At 34.4% G+C, this 17496-nt stretch overlaps 1 protein-coding gene across 2 annotated transcripts in view; it reads right to left on the bottom strand.

Annotated features, from left to right (window-relative positions):
* The window catches only part of LOC126979213 (G protein-activated inward rectifier potassium channel 3-like), a 73678-nt gene that overhangs the window by 35161 nt on the left and 21021 nt on the right, over positions 1–17496 (bottom strand). For both annotated transcript variants that reach the window (XM_050828471.1, XM_050828470.1), the window contains exon 2: positions 4290–4796. In XM_050828471.1, coding sequence (XP_050684428.1) covers positions 4290–4651 — 362 coding nt within the window. In that variant the 5' untranslated portion in view covers positions 4652–4796. The remainder of the gene's footprint in view (positions 1–4289; positions 4797–17496) is intronic.

Below are 17496 nucleotides of genomic sequence, written 5' to 3' on the forward strand. Positions count from 1 at the left end.
GTCTACATAAACTATGACAGCTGTGGATACGTCGAAAAAAAGAGATTGAGTTTAGAACTAATCTCTATTTTGAGCTATGCACGAACAATAACACAAACTTCATACAAATCGAGAGTGTAAGACGTAGCTTGTCACGCACACTAAAGTATTATTCCTGGCCTGTTTTCATCGGTTGTCTAACAGCAAGAGACTCTAGCTAAACTTATTATTATCTAAGCACGCAAGTGCATTTCCTTATTCTCACAAGCAATATAATCACAGAATTCAACTATTTTTATGGAAGAGCATGACGCAGGGGATTTATCAGACATGATTTTGTTTTGTATCAAATTCCAACAGGTTCTAAACGACGAAATCTTAACATGTCGGACAAAAATGTTGCTATGAAAAAAGTACTTCACACACACACAAACACACCACAAGGTATCACCTTGTAGATACGTAAAGGTAGGTAAAATACTAAAGAATGCGTCTAATAATATATTGAGACTTATTTTTATATGTATTTGCCCATTAAGTTCAGTACCTACCAAGGAAGTAATAAAAACAAATATTATGTATGCTGTGATAAAATACGATACTAAAAAAACCGAATCAGTCTACAATTAGCTAATTTACTCAAAAATATATACAACCTAAAATCGTGTACATTTTTAATTTATAACGGCGATCTATAGATTTAATTATTTTGAAGATGTATTTTTAATATTATATCCTACTAATTCTGTTTGAAGGGCGACGAGCGCAATCGTAGAGCCGCTCAGAATTTTTGGGTTTCTCAGGACTCCTGAGCGGCACTGCATAGTAATGGGCAGAGCGTATCAATTACCACCAGCTAAACGTCCTGCTCGTCTCGTCCCTTATTTTCATAAAAAAAAGGTTAGTTTCGTGAAGACACATCGTCATACAGTGTGAAACCAAAGCCCATATTCGGTGATCAATCTCTTTTGTTTGTGACGGCTTGTGATCAGCTGGGAGATGGCTAAACCATCGACAAGATCCTCTCGCATCGACCGCAAACACTATATTAAAGATGTTCGTATATGCTAGCAAGTTTATTGGTTATAAAAGAAGTTATATTCGCGTCTCTTGTCATATTTTAATGCTTTACTGACACATAAACACGTCTTATTTTATTGCCTTCGTCCCTGGCCTCACAGACCGATTAGCCCATTCAGTACATAATAATACTTATTTAATATTATTAATCATTGTGATACAAGGGTGGAAAGTAGTTTATTGGAAACAAGCTGTTATTCAGAAGCCCTATCTGAACGCGAAGGGTTTATTGTCACGGGTTAAGCAGATATGTTAATCCATGTGGAACTGAGACCCATATTGAATTTCATTCATTTTTTTTTCGAAATATATGACCTGGTATCTAAGGCCTATTTATAGAGCATATTTAGACTTTACTCAGATCTTACTAGCGTAAAACTTAGCTGAGTTTTAGCTTAGCGTAATCTTTGATTACGTTTTTATAGTCAATTAACATCTGAAATTTTCGGTGAGAAACGCCCGAGAGGAAGACCGCAGATGCGTTGGTACGACGATATCAAAAGACTCGCGGGAACAAAGTGGTTGGAAACTGTTCAAGACCGGAAAAGATGGCATAAGATGAAGGAGGTCTACACTTTAGAGGTTGAGAACGGCTAAAGAAGAAGAAGAGAAGAACATCTGAAATGATGCTGAGCTTAAGCTAAGACAGCCAAATGCAAAAGCAAAGTTCGCGTTTTATCACAATCTGTTAAGTTTTACGCAAGTAAAGTCTGAGCAAAGTATGGAGGCTCTATAGATCTCAGCCTTGACCTTTAAGTCAATGCAATTCATGATGGTTATAACTAATAACCATACCTTGCATGGAGATAGGAAATGTATTTTAGTATGTTTGGTACGTTATCTATTGAAGGTATATTTCTTTAGGCGGGTTATGGTTAAGAGTTTTAAGTAACACAAAAGTAACAGGGTGAAGTTGGTTCGTAAAATTTTCTGACGTTTGCGACATTCGTAGTTTTTTTAATTTCTTTTGCTGCTATTTTTCTGGTTCAAGCCCGTATTCGTTATTTAATAATTAATTGTCAAAGCCATCGTTGCAAGATTTTTACAATATTGTTCTTTCTACAAACGTAGAATAGCACAGGGAATAAATAATATTAATGATTTTTACTTTGTTAGGCCAAAGAAGTATAACTTCTTTCGTGCAGACATAAGTACACACACACTTTTCTTTTACATCTGTCAGTAAGACTTGATTATTCTTTTATTTAATATAGAGGACAGACGGATAAAACTATGTATTATAAACCATTATAATAGTCTCGTCAACATTATATTTGTCTGAACTAATAAGAAAATAGTGTTAAGTTTATTTCGAACGCAGACGATAATATATCACATTATTATGAGTTTGGCCATTAAAATGTGACTCACAGCGTTATAACCCGATATTAGATCTTTGACGTGAGTTTTATAGAAATTTCTGTGACGCAGACCGTAATGAACTTTGAGAATCTAAGGTTGGATTGTATTAACTTTAGCAATAACAAACATGTTAAAGTACTCACTGACCTGCATATACCACTGGACAGGCTACTACATATCATTAACAGCAAAATTTTTGTGTCTATTTGAAACGCCACTCGCGAGCGTCCATAGAACTAATTTTGACATATAATGCAAAAGAGTATTATGCATGACTTTTAAAAATACTCAAATTTGATTTTTTACATCCTAAAAATTATCAAACACATCAAATTATAGATAAAACATTCTTATTCAATTAAAAAATAAATATTATTTCCCGGCAAAACCATTTTGCGCGGTGTTTCTGTGACGTCAGAGTCTATCCCAAGAAACTATATTGTACTAATAAATGTATGGCCGGGAAAAAAAAAATAGGTTCTAAATAAGTAATCACCAACATATTATATACTAAAATCTTCTCCGAAACACGGTTCGGTTCAGTAGTTTTCGCAGTATAACCGAAGGAAAACCCGGCCATACATTTATTTTTTAATTATATTTATTTATTAACTTCTTTTAAAAATACTACAAAATAAGTAATCGCAAAAATGAGTCTCAATGTGTGTGTGTCTGATGGTTAACCTAACAACCTTTAAATACTCAACGAAACTATCACATAATATATATTTCTTATAATTACTATAACTACAGGTAATATCCGGGCCTATTATAAATATTATTAATATTTTATATCAAAACATAAGACGTTTTTCGTGGCATTTTGTTCGATGTCTTTTTATATAAAATGAGAAGACTTTACTCAACCTATAATGTAACAAAAGTTGTCAAATGCATGCATAGATATGGTAATAGTAGTCTTCGATAGGAAGGCTTTCCTATGCGGATAATTAACGTGCAAGGTCGATGCAGTGGTAATAAAATGAAACCATGTGGGCGCCTACGCTACTAGCCTATCAGACTCATTAATGAAAAATGTTAAATGTGATGAGATCATATTTTCTTTTTTCTCATTATTTGTGTCAAATTGAAATGGTTTGGCTTGATTTGATTGCAATTCAAATTAAAATATTATTTCTTAAATTGGAGGGGGCACAGTAGGTGCACAGATTTACTACAATATGCTACAACATAATAGGTTCCGTGTCCTTCTTCATTCATTTTCGTATATTATATATTAATAGGACTCAATCTAAAATATTTTTTATTAAAAATAGGATTTCGAAATCATTTATTAAAATTCGCCTCAAACGTGAGAGGTAGAGGAAGATCCCATTTTTTTATTGAACACAGATACAAAATACCTGTACGGTGAATTTTTCATTAATTTGAACGTCTGCCATTTTCAAACTCAAAATTCAGTGTAGGAATAGTAATACACACATTTCAAATTTGTACCTGGCTAAGTATTGCGGCTTATTAGATACAGCTTCCTGATACACAGACGAACCATTGTAATTCCACTGGTGTTGCAAGAGAACCCATAGGTTATATGTAGGGATATAACACAATAATCTTCAAGAAAAGAGCATACTACCACCTTAGTGGACGGCAACGCATCTCTTGACACCCTTTGTTGCGGATGTCCATGGACGGTTGCCTCACCACTACCATCTCGTAAGCCTCCCTTCTCTTATATAAAAAAAATGCAGCCTCATTTGGTCCCATAAATACTCAAAAACGATAAAGTTGGCTACATCGTCACTAGAATTGAACTCGCGCAATCTCTTATCCCGAAACCGTCACTATAGATTGTTATAAGCTGCTTTAAATAAGTAGTTTAAATAATTAATTACTAATAAACTTACTTAAGAAGAAGATTAAGGGCACTTTCGTTTCTTGAAGTTGGAGCATCTTTGACACTGGAAGGTTCACTTCGAACTCCACGTAGAGACAGTCTTAGCTGACGAGGGAGAGAGCTCAAGAGACCACTGCTGTTTCTGCGTTGATTGAGACTCTTGGAGCGACTCAGCTGGTTGGATTCCCCGTCAATGCGAGGCGGTGATGCATCGCCAGCCGTCGGTGATATTGTTGTACTCGATGCGTTAGTTTTTATAATGGTAGGGACAGGTGTATCACCCAATAATTTCTCCCAGGGTGATTCACCATCTTCTTCTGAGATCGTCTCAAAGCTTCTGGGGCCAATGGATGATGAGGTTTTGTCAGACATTATGAAGAGAATAACACAGAGAACGGAACGTAGAAGAACAGACACCACCACTTTGTCACTTTGGATTTTTAGTTTCTTGACAACACTTCACTCTTATCATAATATCCATTTGTAAATCATAATGTTTTGGGTAAAAATGTTGACACTGAAACAAAAGACACATTTTTAGCAAAACGAATAAGTAGATTTCATTCAAAGGTCACGAAAGTCAAACAATCACGTGGTTCAAATACATGGGCAGTTTTGTAAGTTAAATAGATCGATTGATCATTATAATACTGAGAGAAGTATTCTCTAGGATAACTTAATATTTACTATGTCAAATAATATAGTTGGAATCCTAATAGTTGTATGAAAAAAATTACTAAGCTCACTAATAAAATTTGAAACTTTATGGGACGCTATATTGGTTTGTAGACCAGCAATAAACAACTATCTTCAGCTCTTCTATAATTCTAAAAGGTCGGCAACGCTCCTGTGTATCATCTGATGTTCCAATAAACATCAGGTGACAAACAAAAATAAAATAATACATTCTAAGTAGGAAAGTGCCATCAAATAAAGTTGATTTCTGTTAACAATAACTCTAGTGAATTTTGGCAATGAACATTGAAACTGTATGTAAATCTGTTTGTGGAAATAAGAGACATTCAGGTCTCGGCCAAAATACTGTTACAAGCCAAGGTACTACTAATTGTTGCAAATATAACACATGCACATTAGTTTTAAAACGTAAAGATAACTAAAAGACATAGTAACTGTATATGATATGATGAAACAGCGAGCAAATAAAATTTTAACATCCTTTCTAATTTCTAATTCGTAATTAGTAATTACACATGTATGATGAGAGGTTTTAGAGTTTAGAGAAAGGAGTTTAGAAATCTGACGTTAATGTCTAACAAGCAAACATTCACTGCCAATGAGTTTTTGTTATCAACGCGAAGTTTAGGTGTGGCAAGTTTGATATGCCATAGGAATAGTAAAAGAAGATGCTACAGTAAATAGAACTATGGAAAGAACTTATTAAAACTCAATAATAAATTTAAAAACAGTCAGATAAGAGCATGAGGTATTAAAATAGTTAATATGGTTTGAGAAAATAAAACTGACAAAGAAGAGAAAGAAAATTGTAATGGCTAGATAAGAATGATAAACATGAGTCTAAATGCAGCACTAGACGATCTACTATCTAAGACTAAAACAAATTGCGCATGTTTATTTACGAGGGCGCTCAACTTTTTAACAGACTACCGTCATCTCTTTGCAAGATTGAGTCATTAAATAAAGTTCTATCCAGTTTATCAGATCACATTCTTTCAAAGTACTTATCTTATATATATTATATATAAGAGATTTCCACCTATGTACTCATCACGATATCTAGATCCATAAGGGGACTGCGGACTTGAAATTTGGTAGGAATATTCCTTTCGCCGAGGAGAGGTCAGCTAATATTATTATGAAATTCCATCCACAAGAGTTCTAAGGAAATTGATTTTTTTTTTTTAATTCGGGAAGTTATTGGTTCTACTCCGTTTTTCGAGAATCATGTTTTCATTAGATCTCGACGTTTTAAGGTCCTAGGAAGCTTCCCTGACTATTCCCGCGATCGTGTCCATACGTCTGTGTCAATAACAATGAAAAAAAAGGATAACACGGAATCATTATCCTTTTTACATTTATGAATAATTGTAATCAATATTTCTGCTGATACGAAATAACAGGTATGAATTCTCTATGAAATGCCTTTTAATGGGCTTAAAATTTCCGAACATTTGTAATGTATATTTTAGCACCATCGGAAAGGAGAGATTACAGTGAACAGAAAGCGCACCAACTTTTTAAAAGTAGCTGAAATTTTAACGGGTGAATATTCGATTGAATATAAGAGTTCTTTTTCGATATTTGAGACAAAATAAGGTGAAATAATAAATATTTCGATTCAAATAAATTAAAGTGTATTTAAAGCATAAATAACTTTTCACGAAATTTCATGATTTTTTTGTAAAAGTTAAAAATTAAAAACCAATTAATTGTTTTTTTTTTTTTTTGAATTTTTGACATAAATTTAGAAGTTGTGTGATAAAAATGCCCCCACTTCTTTTTCCACTTCCCAACCTTAGATCGCTCGTAATTTACTTTTCCTTTCATTTTTGTTATATTTTCTTCCATTACCAATGGGTTTAATCCTACTATTATTTTTTTTGGTTTCAAAAATTTTCGACACTGGTCTAATAGTCAATATTTTACATATTCTTGGTTTATTCTCCGGTATAACTTTACAAAGTTTATTTGTAAGGCAGTTAATTTCAATAGTTGGTTGGTAGTTTATGTACACGTGTAAAATATATTTAAAACAATCAAGATAAATGCAATCTGTTCCACAAACCCATCTCAGCTAAACAATGTAAATAGCCAACTACTATTAATATGGCGATGTTTATCTAACCTCAAACTACTGTGCTATAAGACTATATTTATATCTAACCATAAACTTATGATAACTAGCGTATAGACAATCTGACAGCCCGATAATAATAATAATAATATTGACACACTTCTTACACAAATTTTCTCGCCTCAAATTAGGTAGATTATGTACAGCCTGTGTTATGGGTTGCAAGAGAACGATATTTTTAATACAATATACATACTTAAACACAGATAACTACATATAAACTTACATATAAACATCCATGAATCGGAAACAATTATACATATTCATCATATAAATGCTTGCACCTACCGGGATTCGAACCCGGGACCTCTAGCTTAGTGGGTAGGATCGCTAACCACTCGACTCTACAGGTCGTCAATAATGTTTGACCAATTTTGATTTATCAATGTACATGCGTTAGCTAGTGGTTCTAAGCTACTCAAAATACTATCGTACGTAAGCATGGCTGACTGTTTACCACTTGCCAATCAAAATTGGTTACAGTAACACAATTTATTCGCTTACCTTATTTTAGATGATTTGTAGGTCATAAATATATGCCAAACATGTACTTTATACATAATATTTTTATGAAACATCATTTTGACGTGGTTATGCATATGAAAACTTTGACTTTTAGACTTTGCCTTCACATTTTCTATCTTACTGTATCTCCGTTAGAGATGTTCTTCTCGCTCACACGCTCTGTTTGTCAAAGCGTTAGTATATTGTAAGTCTGTGATCGAAATCTCTACACCATCCATCAAGTGGATGCAGCTATATTATATACCCATATCTAGCTAGTGGTACCCCACAACGGCTCCGTTGTCTGCCGTGAAGGTGGCGTCGTAGCTAGTGAAATTAGTGGGGGGGGAGGGCAAATGAGACTTAAATCTTATTTAATCTCAAGGTGACGAGCGCAATTGTAGTGCCACTCAGAGTTTTTGCATTTTTCAAAAATCCTGAGCAGCACTGCATTGAATGGCCAGGGTGTATCAATTATTTGAATTTATATCAGTTCTCCATCCGTAGATCCAAATTCTGGCCAAGTTATAAGACAAAATGGCGGATAAACGCAACATGTGGTTAAAGACAATAATATACAAACAACCTAAAAACAACTGTGAAGAAAATGTTCTATTCGATTCTCATGTCATAAATAAAAATATAACTAGGCAGGTACATACGATTCAGCGCTGCAGTTTCCAAGTTCTACCAAACACATGTATTTTCTAATTTAAAATCTCTCAATTGTATAAGTCTTAACAAGAAGGTATTGCCGTCTGATCTGTGTATTCAGAACGTTTCGATGCTTAACAATGTTTTTAATTTACTGCGCAGCTATATACAGGGTGTAACCAGACAACCTCCGAACACGAAACGGTTCCGTAAAGCTATAACTGAATCAAGGCTATTTATTGGCAGCCAGAAAGTTCTGTAATTGCAGATATTTTTTTTTGCAAAAAGTTTATTGTAAACTTTTTTTGCCATAATTGTAATGCAATGTTGTACCTACGTAATATATAATGATCAATGTCATTTCTACCAAAAAATATGTAGTAGTAAAAGTCTTTTAGAATGTTTCTAATGCAAAATACATTTCTGCTTTTTGTTTTTTTGTAATTCTAGCGACTATGAATAGAGGTAATTAGATAGCAATGATTTATAAACTGGATTGCGTTTTTATTGTAAAAAAAATTATAATAATCTGCATCGCATAATTTATAATTTTGGAAATTTTCAGTACTAATATATTCAGAATAATGGTCTAATTGCAACCCTCTACTTTTAACACTGTGTAAAACATTTACACCTGTATAATATATACTACTTTGTTTAAAGAAAAATAAATATTAATTGGCCATAAAAATTATCAAGATGCAACTTTAATTACCTACTAAATTGTAAAACCACTCATTTTACATGTTCGTGCAGAGAAAACGGTATTATTATCGAAGCAAATATCACAATACAAGTTTTGCCCTGCACTTTCCCCGGGGCGTAAAAAGAATAGGGGAGTCCCAGGCCCAAGGGTGTCGTAAGAGGCGATTAAGGGCTTTTTAGGTGAGAGTCACGCTGCCGTCTTATGACATCTCCACAATCAGGCCAGACTCGTCCGGGTTTATTACCACACTCACACAGAAGACCGGCGTGAAGTAGCCTAGCCGAAACGGAGCGGCCTAGCGTCGCATAGGTTAGTGTCGAGGACCGGAGGATGTGTGTACGTTAGAGAGGATATCTGCTGACGCCGTCTAGGCAATTTTGAGGGTAGGGACCTGTCTACTCTCCGGTTCCGCGTAGATTTTGAGCACCGCGTCCGTATCTATGCGTGTGTCTACAGGTCCCATGTGGCAACGCAGAAACGGATCACCTCATGGGCTGCGTTCAAGCGGCATTTGACGACGTGCTTGCACAGATCCCCTCCGCTGAAATCGTAGTCTTGGGTGATTTCAACGGCCACAATGCTTAATGGTTTGGATCACGTACCACAGACTACGCAGGGCGATCTCTGCATAATTTTGCATTGGCGTATGGTCTGTCCCAATTTGTTGAGTCGCCAACGCGGCTCCCGGATGTGGATAGCCACATGCCGTCCTTATTAGATCTTCTGCTGACTACACATCCCGATAGTTACCAGGTCTGTGTCGATGCCCCTCTCGGAACGTCCGACCATTGCCTGGTCAGGAGTGTAGTGCCTATCCGACGCCAACGTCGCAGACCACCAGCAACCCGCCGCGTTTGGCACTACAAGTCCGCAGATTGGGATAGGATGCGTTCATTTTTTGCTTCCTACCCTTAGGGCAGGGCTTGTTTCCCTTCGGATGATCCTAGTGCCTGCGCCGTTACAGTAGCCGATGTGATACTATAGGGCATGGATATTTTTATACCAAGGTCTGTAGTACCGATCGGTGGCAGTTCACAGCCCTAGTTCGATGCGTCAGTTAAAACAGCATCTAACTGCAAAAAACAGGCGTATCGGACTTGGGTTGCGGCGCTGGGCTCAAAGGATCCGAAATGCAGAGTTCTGAAGAAGATATATAACCGTGCCTCCAGATTTTTTAAGCGGCTGGATCACTTGGCGTTGCGTAGAGACGTCGCTTCATTGTGTGTCTTCTGCCGCTTTTATCACGAGGAGTGTTCCGAAGAGCTGTTTAACCTGATTCCTGCCACCGAATTCCACCTTCGCCACAAGTTAGGATATCATCCCCACCATCTGGATGTGTGGCGGTCCTCCACAGTGCATTTGGACAATTTTGTTATTTCTGTATATCTTTTATTTTGTGATTGGAACAAATTTGGTATTTCTGTCACCTGGGACTGACTCTACTTCTAAAGAACAGGCGTGTATGACCCCGCGCTTACGAAACCGGATTCCCAACGACGGGCACGCGGAAACCTCGAGGTAGATAATAGGTCTGAAAGGCATTTATTTTCTCGAAATTTATTATTTTAGAATTCTTTTTGATGTCAACGGCCTCCTCAACAATCCTCAATTGAATAAACCCCGAAATTAAATAAATAAACAATTACCTTTTTTCAGAGAAGGCGATGACTAATCTTATTTTAATCATCAAAACCACTTATGAGTAACGGTATAACTCAATATTTAACCTAACAATTTCCTTCAATGTCATTAGAATAATGGAAAACTGACTTAATAGTGACTGAAACTGACTTAATATACTTCAGCGACTAACAACAGGGCTTGCTTACTGTATATCTGAAGAAAATTATTATTAATTTTCTAGGGATACGCGCTATTGAATGTATCATAATTTATAAACGAAATTTGTTAATTGAAAGAAACCTACAAATATAAATTCACTGATCGCCTGCCATCTTGCCAAATGTCGCAGAAGAAAGTAGGCCAATGCCCCAGAGAAACCGGAACTATATCATCATTTCCTATACATAATATGACTCAGGTTTACTCAAATTTCGAGAAACTAGACGCATTTTAGACTTTTCACTTTTCAGAAAATCGGTTTAAGCTATATACGTTAATATTTTGAATAAGCAATGTATATAATATATGGCTGTATAATAACTATAATATCTGCCAACGGAATTTCTATTTCCTTTATATACTAAAAGTAATATTGTAAATATTAAACCGCCTTGCAAAAGGATAATAAAAAATAATTGTGTTCATAAACTTGTATAAATAGAGAATATTTTTCTGTTACTTTAAGAAGTTAACAAAACAATACTTATAAAATTTGCAGGTGGTAGAATTATTAAAATACTTAAATCAGTTTTTAAGTTGTAACTAAATATATGGCTAGACTGGTTGCTTATAAAACTTGATGATTGATTAAAAATACGTACAAATTAAAGCCTTATAATAAACATGAATGTTCATAAAAATGTTCATAAAATGAATAAATAATATTGGGCCAAACTGTGTGAAATTTTTATGAGACCAAATGGCAACTATTCCGCATCAAACTAAAGAAAGAAGAACATAAATCGTTTCATAAATCTGAGCGTTATCGGTGTACATCCATAGACAACAAAACCGGTCGGTTAAAATACACCGTTTTCACGACAACGTCATAACAATGTTAACCAGCATAAACTATTTCATTTATTGTGTACCAATGGACATGCTATATGTCTTGGCATTACTCTGGATTCCAAATTACAATGGGGCCCCATATTGAAGGATTGGCGAACAGACTTAGTTCTGCAGCATACGCGATTAAAAAGAGACAATCAACTGACATTGATACGGCGCGACTAGTATACTTATAGCTATTTCCATAGTATTATGGCCTATGGTATATTGCTATGGGGCGACGCTGCCGATATTAATACAATATTTTTGCTGCAGAAGAGGGCTATTCGCGCTATTTGTAACCTAGGTCATGGGTCCCAAAATATCCCGTGATGTATATGCATTTACAACAAGATCCCAGGGAATACTCAAAAGTATAACGTTATTCAAAAGAATTGTTAAAAAACGTTTGTGTGGGAAAGGTTACTATAACATAAATGACTTTCTTAATGATACCACAGATTGGGAATGGAGCGTACGCCCACAAGGCTATTAAATAATAAGTTTATTAATTGTACAATATTACTTTGTAAACATATGTTTTCGATGAAAAAAAAGCCAGCTGAGTTTGTTGCGCCCATTCTTCTCAGGTCTGAAGCATTCGTTTTGGAATGGGTGGTAGTTTTTGACTTTCAATAAGTGAAGTCAAATCCTATATTGAATAAAAATATTTGAATTCGAATAAGAGAGTCAATTATTACTACGAGGGCAAAATGATGTTGTTTTTATTGAACTTTTTTCGTTTTTTTTTTGGTTTCTTCGTCAGTTATTAGGCAAACGGTTCAAGCCCATACAGCCATGTTACTAAATAAATATTACACCTACAAGGAAAGTACAAATTACTATAATGTAAACAAATGATTAACAAATATCAATTTTACAAATTAAACTTAACACTGTCTGAATAGATGTCCAAATTACTCCAAATATCTTATTGACAGCTATTGAAAATAATAGACTGACATATAGTCTGTATTTCAATTGTAATTGGTCATTATCGCAAAAAAAAATATAAAGACCACGTTAGAAATAATTTATCGTTGGGTTTATGTTCCTAAGAACATTGTAAAAAGGCTCAATTTACTAGCAAGTGTGTTTATAAATGATTTAAATATTATTCTTTTATTGTATTTTGGTTTGAGCTGATGGTCTTGTTACCAATGCACTAAACAATTTATCATCTAACTTACCTGTCCGGTAAGCCGTGATAGTAATTGTTTTTCATGCAACTTTACCCTAATATTTGTACGTAATAAATGACGCACATGGGGCCCAATCGCCACAAATAACATGACGCCACTTACCGAGAAGGTGTAGGTAAGACATAGTTTATTAATAAGAAGGCTTCAACTCGTTTAAGACATGACACACAAGTAATTACGTCACCACTAAGATTGCGACACCTGCTATGACGTAGTAACCTGTATTTTATGTAGAAACAATGCGTATGTGAAACCTTTTAAGCTGCTTTTGTAAAACCGTTGAAACAACATCGTCACAATGTATTAATATCAAAAAACAGTTATATCCAGATTGCACAAGATAAGTTAACATTGGATAATTTTGCACGTCTGTATTCATATCTTTTAAGGCTTATTCCGATTGGTTATTAGATGGTTGGTAATAACCAATAAGGTGGGGTGATGCATATGCTTTTACAACAAGATCCCAGAAAATATTCAAAACAAGAGTATTACGTTATTCAAAAGAATTGTTAAAAAACGTTTGTGTGGTAAAGGTTACTATAACATAAATGACTTTCTTTATATTACCACAGATTGGGAATGGAGCGACCTCCCTCAGGCTATGTTGTACAATATTACTTTGAAAACATTTTTTTTGATGAAAAAAAAGCCCGCTGAGTTTGTTGCGCCCATTCTTCTCAGGCCTGAGGCATTCATTTTGGAATGGGTGGTAGTTTTTTTTTTTACTTTCAATAAGTGATGTCAAGAAGTTGATAGAATTTAAGTATATCTTCAGACTTGTCCAGTGAGTGGTACTGTGGAGTTTGGTTGCCCTAAAGCATTTGAGTATTTGACCTTAAGGTGGGCTGAGTCGTAAAATTTATGAAGAATATGCAGAAGCTTATTATCTTAGACTGCAACATCATTTTGACGCCGAGGTTATCCTCGACAACATGAACTTAGTGACAAGACTCAAAAGAACTAAACCTTTTGAGTTAGTGTAGTGAAAAGCTTCGATAAATGAAAAAAATCGATAATCGATAACCTGTTCTATGAGTCTCGTGAACAAGGCCGAAAAGTAAATTGGCGTTTTATCTGGACTTGTGATGGTCAGATATATGCTAGACGAGACAGTTCGTCTAATGGCCGTTTTCAATAACATATCTCTAGTGACGGATAAATTGCTGTTACCGTTTAATTACAGGATCTTATCTATCCATAGTTATGTCCAGTATAGTTATAGTCCAATGCTTTATTTCGATAGGTTATTGAAATGTAAGTAAGCGTAAAAGGATAGATTTATGTACCTCGAGTAAGTTAAACCAAGGATTGATAGGTTATTGAAAACGGCTGTAAAAGATACACAATTCGATCAGAGTCTGATTTAGAAAAGGGATTTTGGATTTAATATTTTTTTCTTATTGTCAGTTAGATTGCAGATTTGTTAGTTTCTTTTTATATTTATTGTTATATTTTTAGGTTTCATTTTAATTTTATATTAGGTATATATTTTTTCTATAAGTTTCTTAAGAGGGTTTAATTTTATGAATGATAAAAATCATTGCAATTATTACTGTTTTACACAATTAGTAGTATCTATTTTATACACAAGAGTACTGTGCGGCAAACCTTAGTATTATTTAAATTTTAATTTTTCAAATAGGGCGATAAGTCAAGTTGACGTGTTTATTATAAATTCATTACGTGTTCTCAATTTTATTAAGATAAATTACATAATAATTAAATCAAACGAGATTTATTCTATTATAATATTACATAATTATCTTATTTATTTAAAACTTTCGTTATTGTATGGTTGCTTTAATTCTATAGTTATTGATCGTTATTTATTAATATTATATCACTTTATTACACATATTAAATATACTTCAAATATATTTATATATGTAATTACTAGTTGTCCCGGCAAACTTTGTTTTGCCATATAAAGTATAATTCACGCGATAGTTTTATAAATAATAGCCTATGTGTTATTCTGGTGTGTAAGCTATATTATTGTATAGTTTTATCAAAATCCATTCAGTAGTTTTTGCGTTAAATAAGTTCAAACATACATCCAGAGCTAAAAACTTTCACATTTATAATATTAATAGGATTATATAAAAGATTATATTTAAAAATGATATCAAATAGGAAGGACATATTAAAAATTGAGCTACTTTATCTGGGATCCTTGGCACAAATCACGATGAGTTTCTAGTAGCAATTGATCGGCACAAAGTGGATTTGATGTGTATCAATGAGACGTGGCTGCGCGCTGGGCAGGAAGGACTCGCTCCGGCCCCGGCTGGCTACAGACTGCACCTTGTGCCGTCCTCCCAGCGTGCGCTCCTGATATTTTTATTTAATTTTTATGCACCCAGTACAATACGATTTTCTCGAGATACTCAATACCCTTGGGCTACGTATCATATAAAATTGATCATGAAAAGTCGGAATCAAGCATATAAAAGAGCTTGTAAAACTAATAATGTAGCGCAGGTGCTATAATATAAATTGAGACATTACTTAAATTTAGAAACAGGCATACGTCTGTGTTTCTCTCGTCGTTTCTAAATTAAATTATAAGGACACCATTTATGACGGCTTAGAAAAACAAAAAACGCTATACAGCGAGTGCAGAATGCGAGAGATTTTTTTGGAATATTCCTCCCCGTAGTCACGTTACACCATACCTCAAAGAGGCAAAAGTACTCAATATGGACGGAAGAGGGCATTTACATCTTGCTGTGTTTGGCGTAATTGCTTGGAAAACACCAGCATACTTATATCAAAAGTTAGAATGGCTTGGACAGCATTAAGCTTTGAATATGGATACGAGGTCCGCTTTTCGTATATTAGCTATTCCTAGCACTGCTGCGTTTCGGGGAAGTTTTAGATATCAAGCCACCAAGTGTTGGAATGATTTGCCACCTCCACTTCAACTTAGTAATACCATTCAAAATTTCAAACTTACTTACTCAGTGATATTTATAAACCTTTGTAACTGCCTGTACCTCTTTTAAATCTTATACCATATTTTTATTAACATTTTTTCATTATTAATAATCACATATTTTTAGATTTTACAATCGTACATTTAGATTTTCTTTTTACGTTCATTTTCTTTTATTTTATTTTTTAAGTGTTAAAATAAAAAAATATATCTATACTGCATTTATTTACTGATTATAATTTCTATTCAAATATATTCCATAACTATAATTTAAAAAATTAGCTAGTTACTTCTGAAAATTTTTTACTCATTCGGGATTCAAAATTCTGAGCGGCACTACAACTGCGCTCGTCACCTTGAGACATAAGATGTTTAGTCTCATTTGCCCAATAATTTCACTAGCTACGGCGCCCTTTAGACCGAAACACAGTAATGCTTACACATTACTGCTTCACGGCAGAAATAGGCGCCGTTGTGGTACCCATAATCTAGCCGGCATCCTGTTCAAAGGAGCCTCCCACTGGTAACTAACGATGTTATAAACAAATCAACCCAATATATGCTTCTATTTGATTAGCCGGCGCCACTAGAAATGCCGTTGAATATTTAACCGCATTTCCAGACTTTTAGTTACCGAGCAGTCAGTTCGAGGTCAGTGAGCGGACAAATACTTGTGTCCTGTTGGTAAATTCCATCAATTTATTTACAAATATGATAAATATTGTGTAGGTACTTATGGCATGCGGATTTGTTTAAACGTACAAATTTATCATTAATTATTAAAGTGAAACTTTTATTACATCGTCTCAAACTTTTTCATCTGTGTGTCGCATGTGGCGTGACGGTATTTTTATTTTCAATATTTATTTTGTATAGATATTTTTTCTATGAGAGAATTTAGTGATGCACGGTTTGACAGTTCCGCTGTGAAACAATTTCATTATAACAACAGAGAGCATGTTTCGAGAAATAATTCTTGATGTTTTGAAATATTATTGGCAATTTCCTATACAACAGTATTTTATTATTATCTACAGAACAACGTCTGTCGGGTCAGCTAGTAGTATATAATATAAAGTATGTTATCAAAATACAAAGGAGCTATTTCTTGTTTCATCTCCGTTGCAGTTGTTCTTCTCTCGCACGTTTCATTTGTCTATGCGCTAGTATATTGTAAATCTATGGAAGTGACAAACTATATTTTCTACCTGTAAATATGCCAGCTAGCAACGCTATTATGAGGGCGATCTATTTATGTATCTAGGTCTCAGCAATACCAACCTCGATATATAAGACGAAATTGCCACTATACCTAAACACTTGACGATTTCTACTTATTATACTTACGATTTTAAATGGATTCTAACCAGTAAAACTCAGTTTATATTTATATTTTAGTTGTAAATTCTAGCTGGCGCCATTTTTTTTACTCAACCTATCCCTTGCTTGAATGTTTATTTTAAAATTTATCACATTAAAACAATAACTGAATCCTTCATATCTCAATTTTATCTGCACTTACTTTTTTTCCATGGGAACTCTTAAAAATCTATCCTTGACAGTGTTACAATGTCATGTAGTTGTGTAGTTAACTGAGTAATTAATTTTTTGTTATAAAAAATCAGTGGTTGCTTGTTATTTAACTTTTGAAGCGAAAATATTTTGCGTGCTTAAGGGTGCAACGGATGAAACTGAATAAAGTGACAC

Source organism: Leptidea sinapis, chromosome Z (genome assembly GCF_905404315.1).
Source record: "Leptidea sinapis chromosome Z, ilLepSina1.1, whole genome shotgun sequence".
In the NCBI taxonomy this organism is placed as follows: Eukaryota; Metazoa; Arthropoda; class Insecta; order Lepidoptera; family Pieridae; genus Leptidea; species Leptidea sinapis.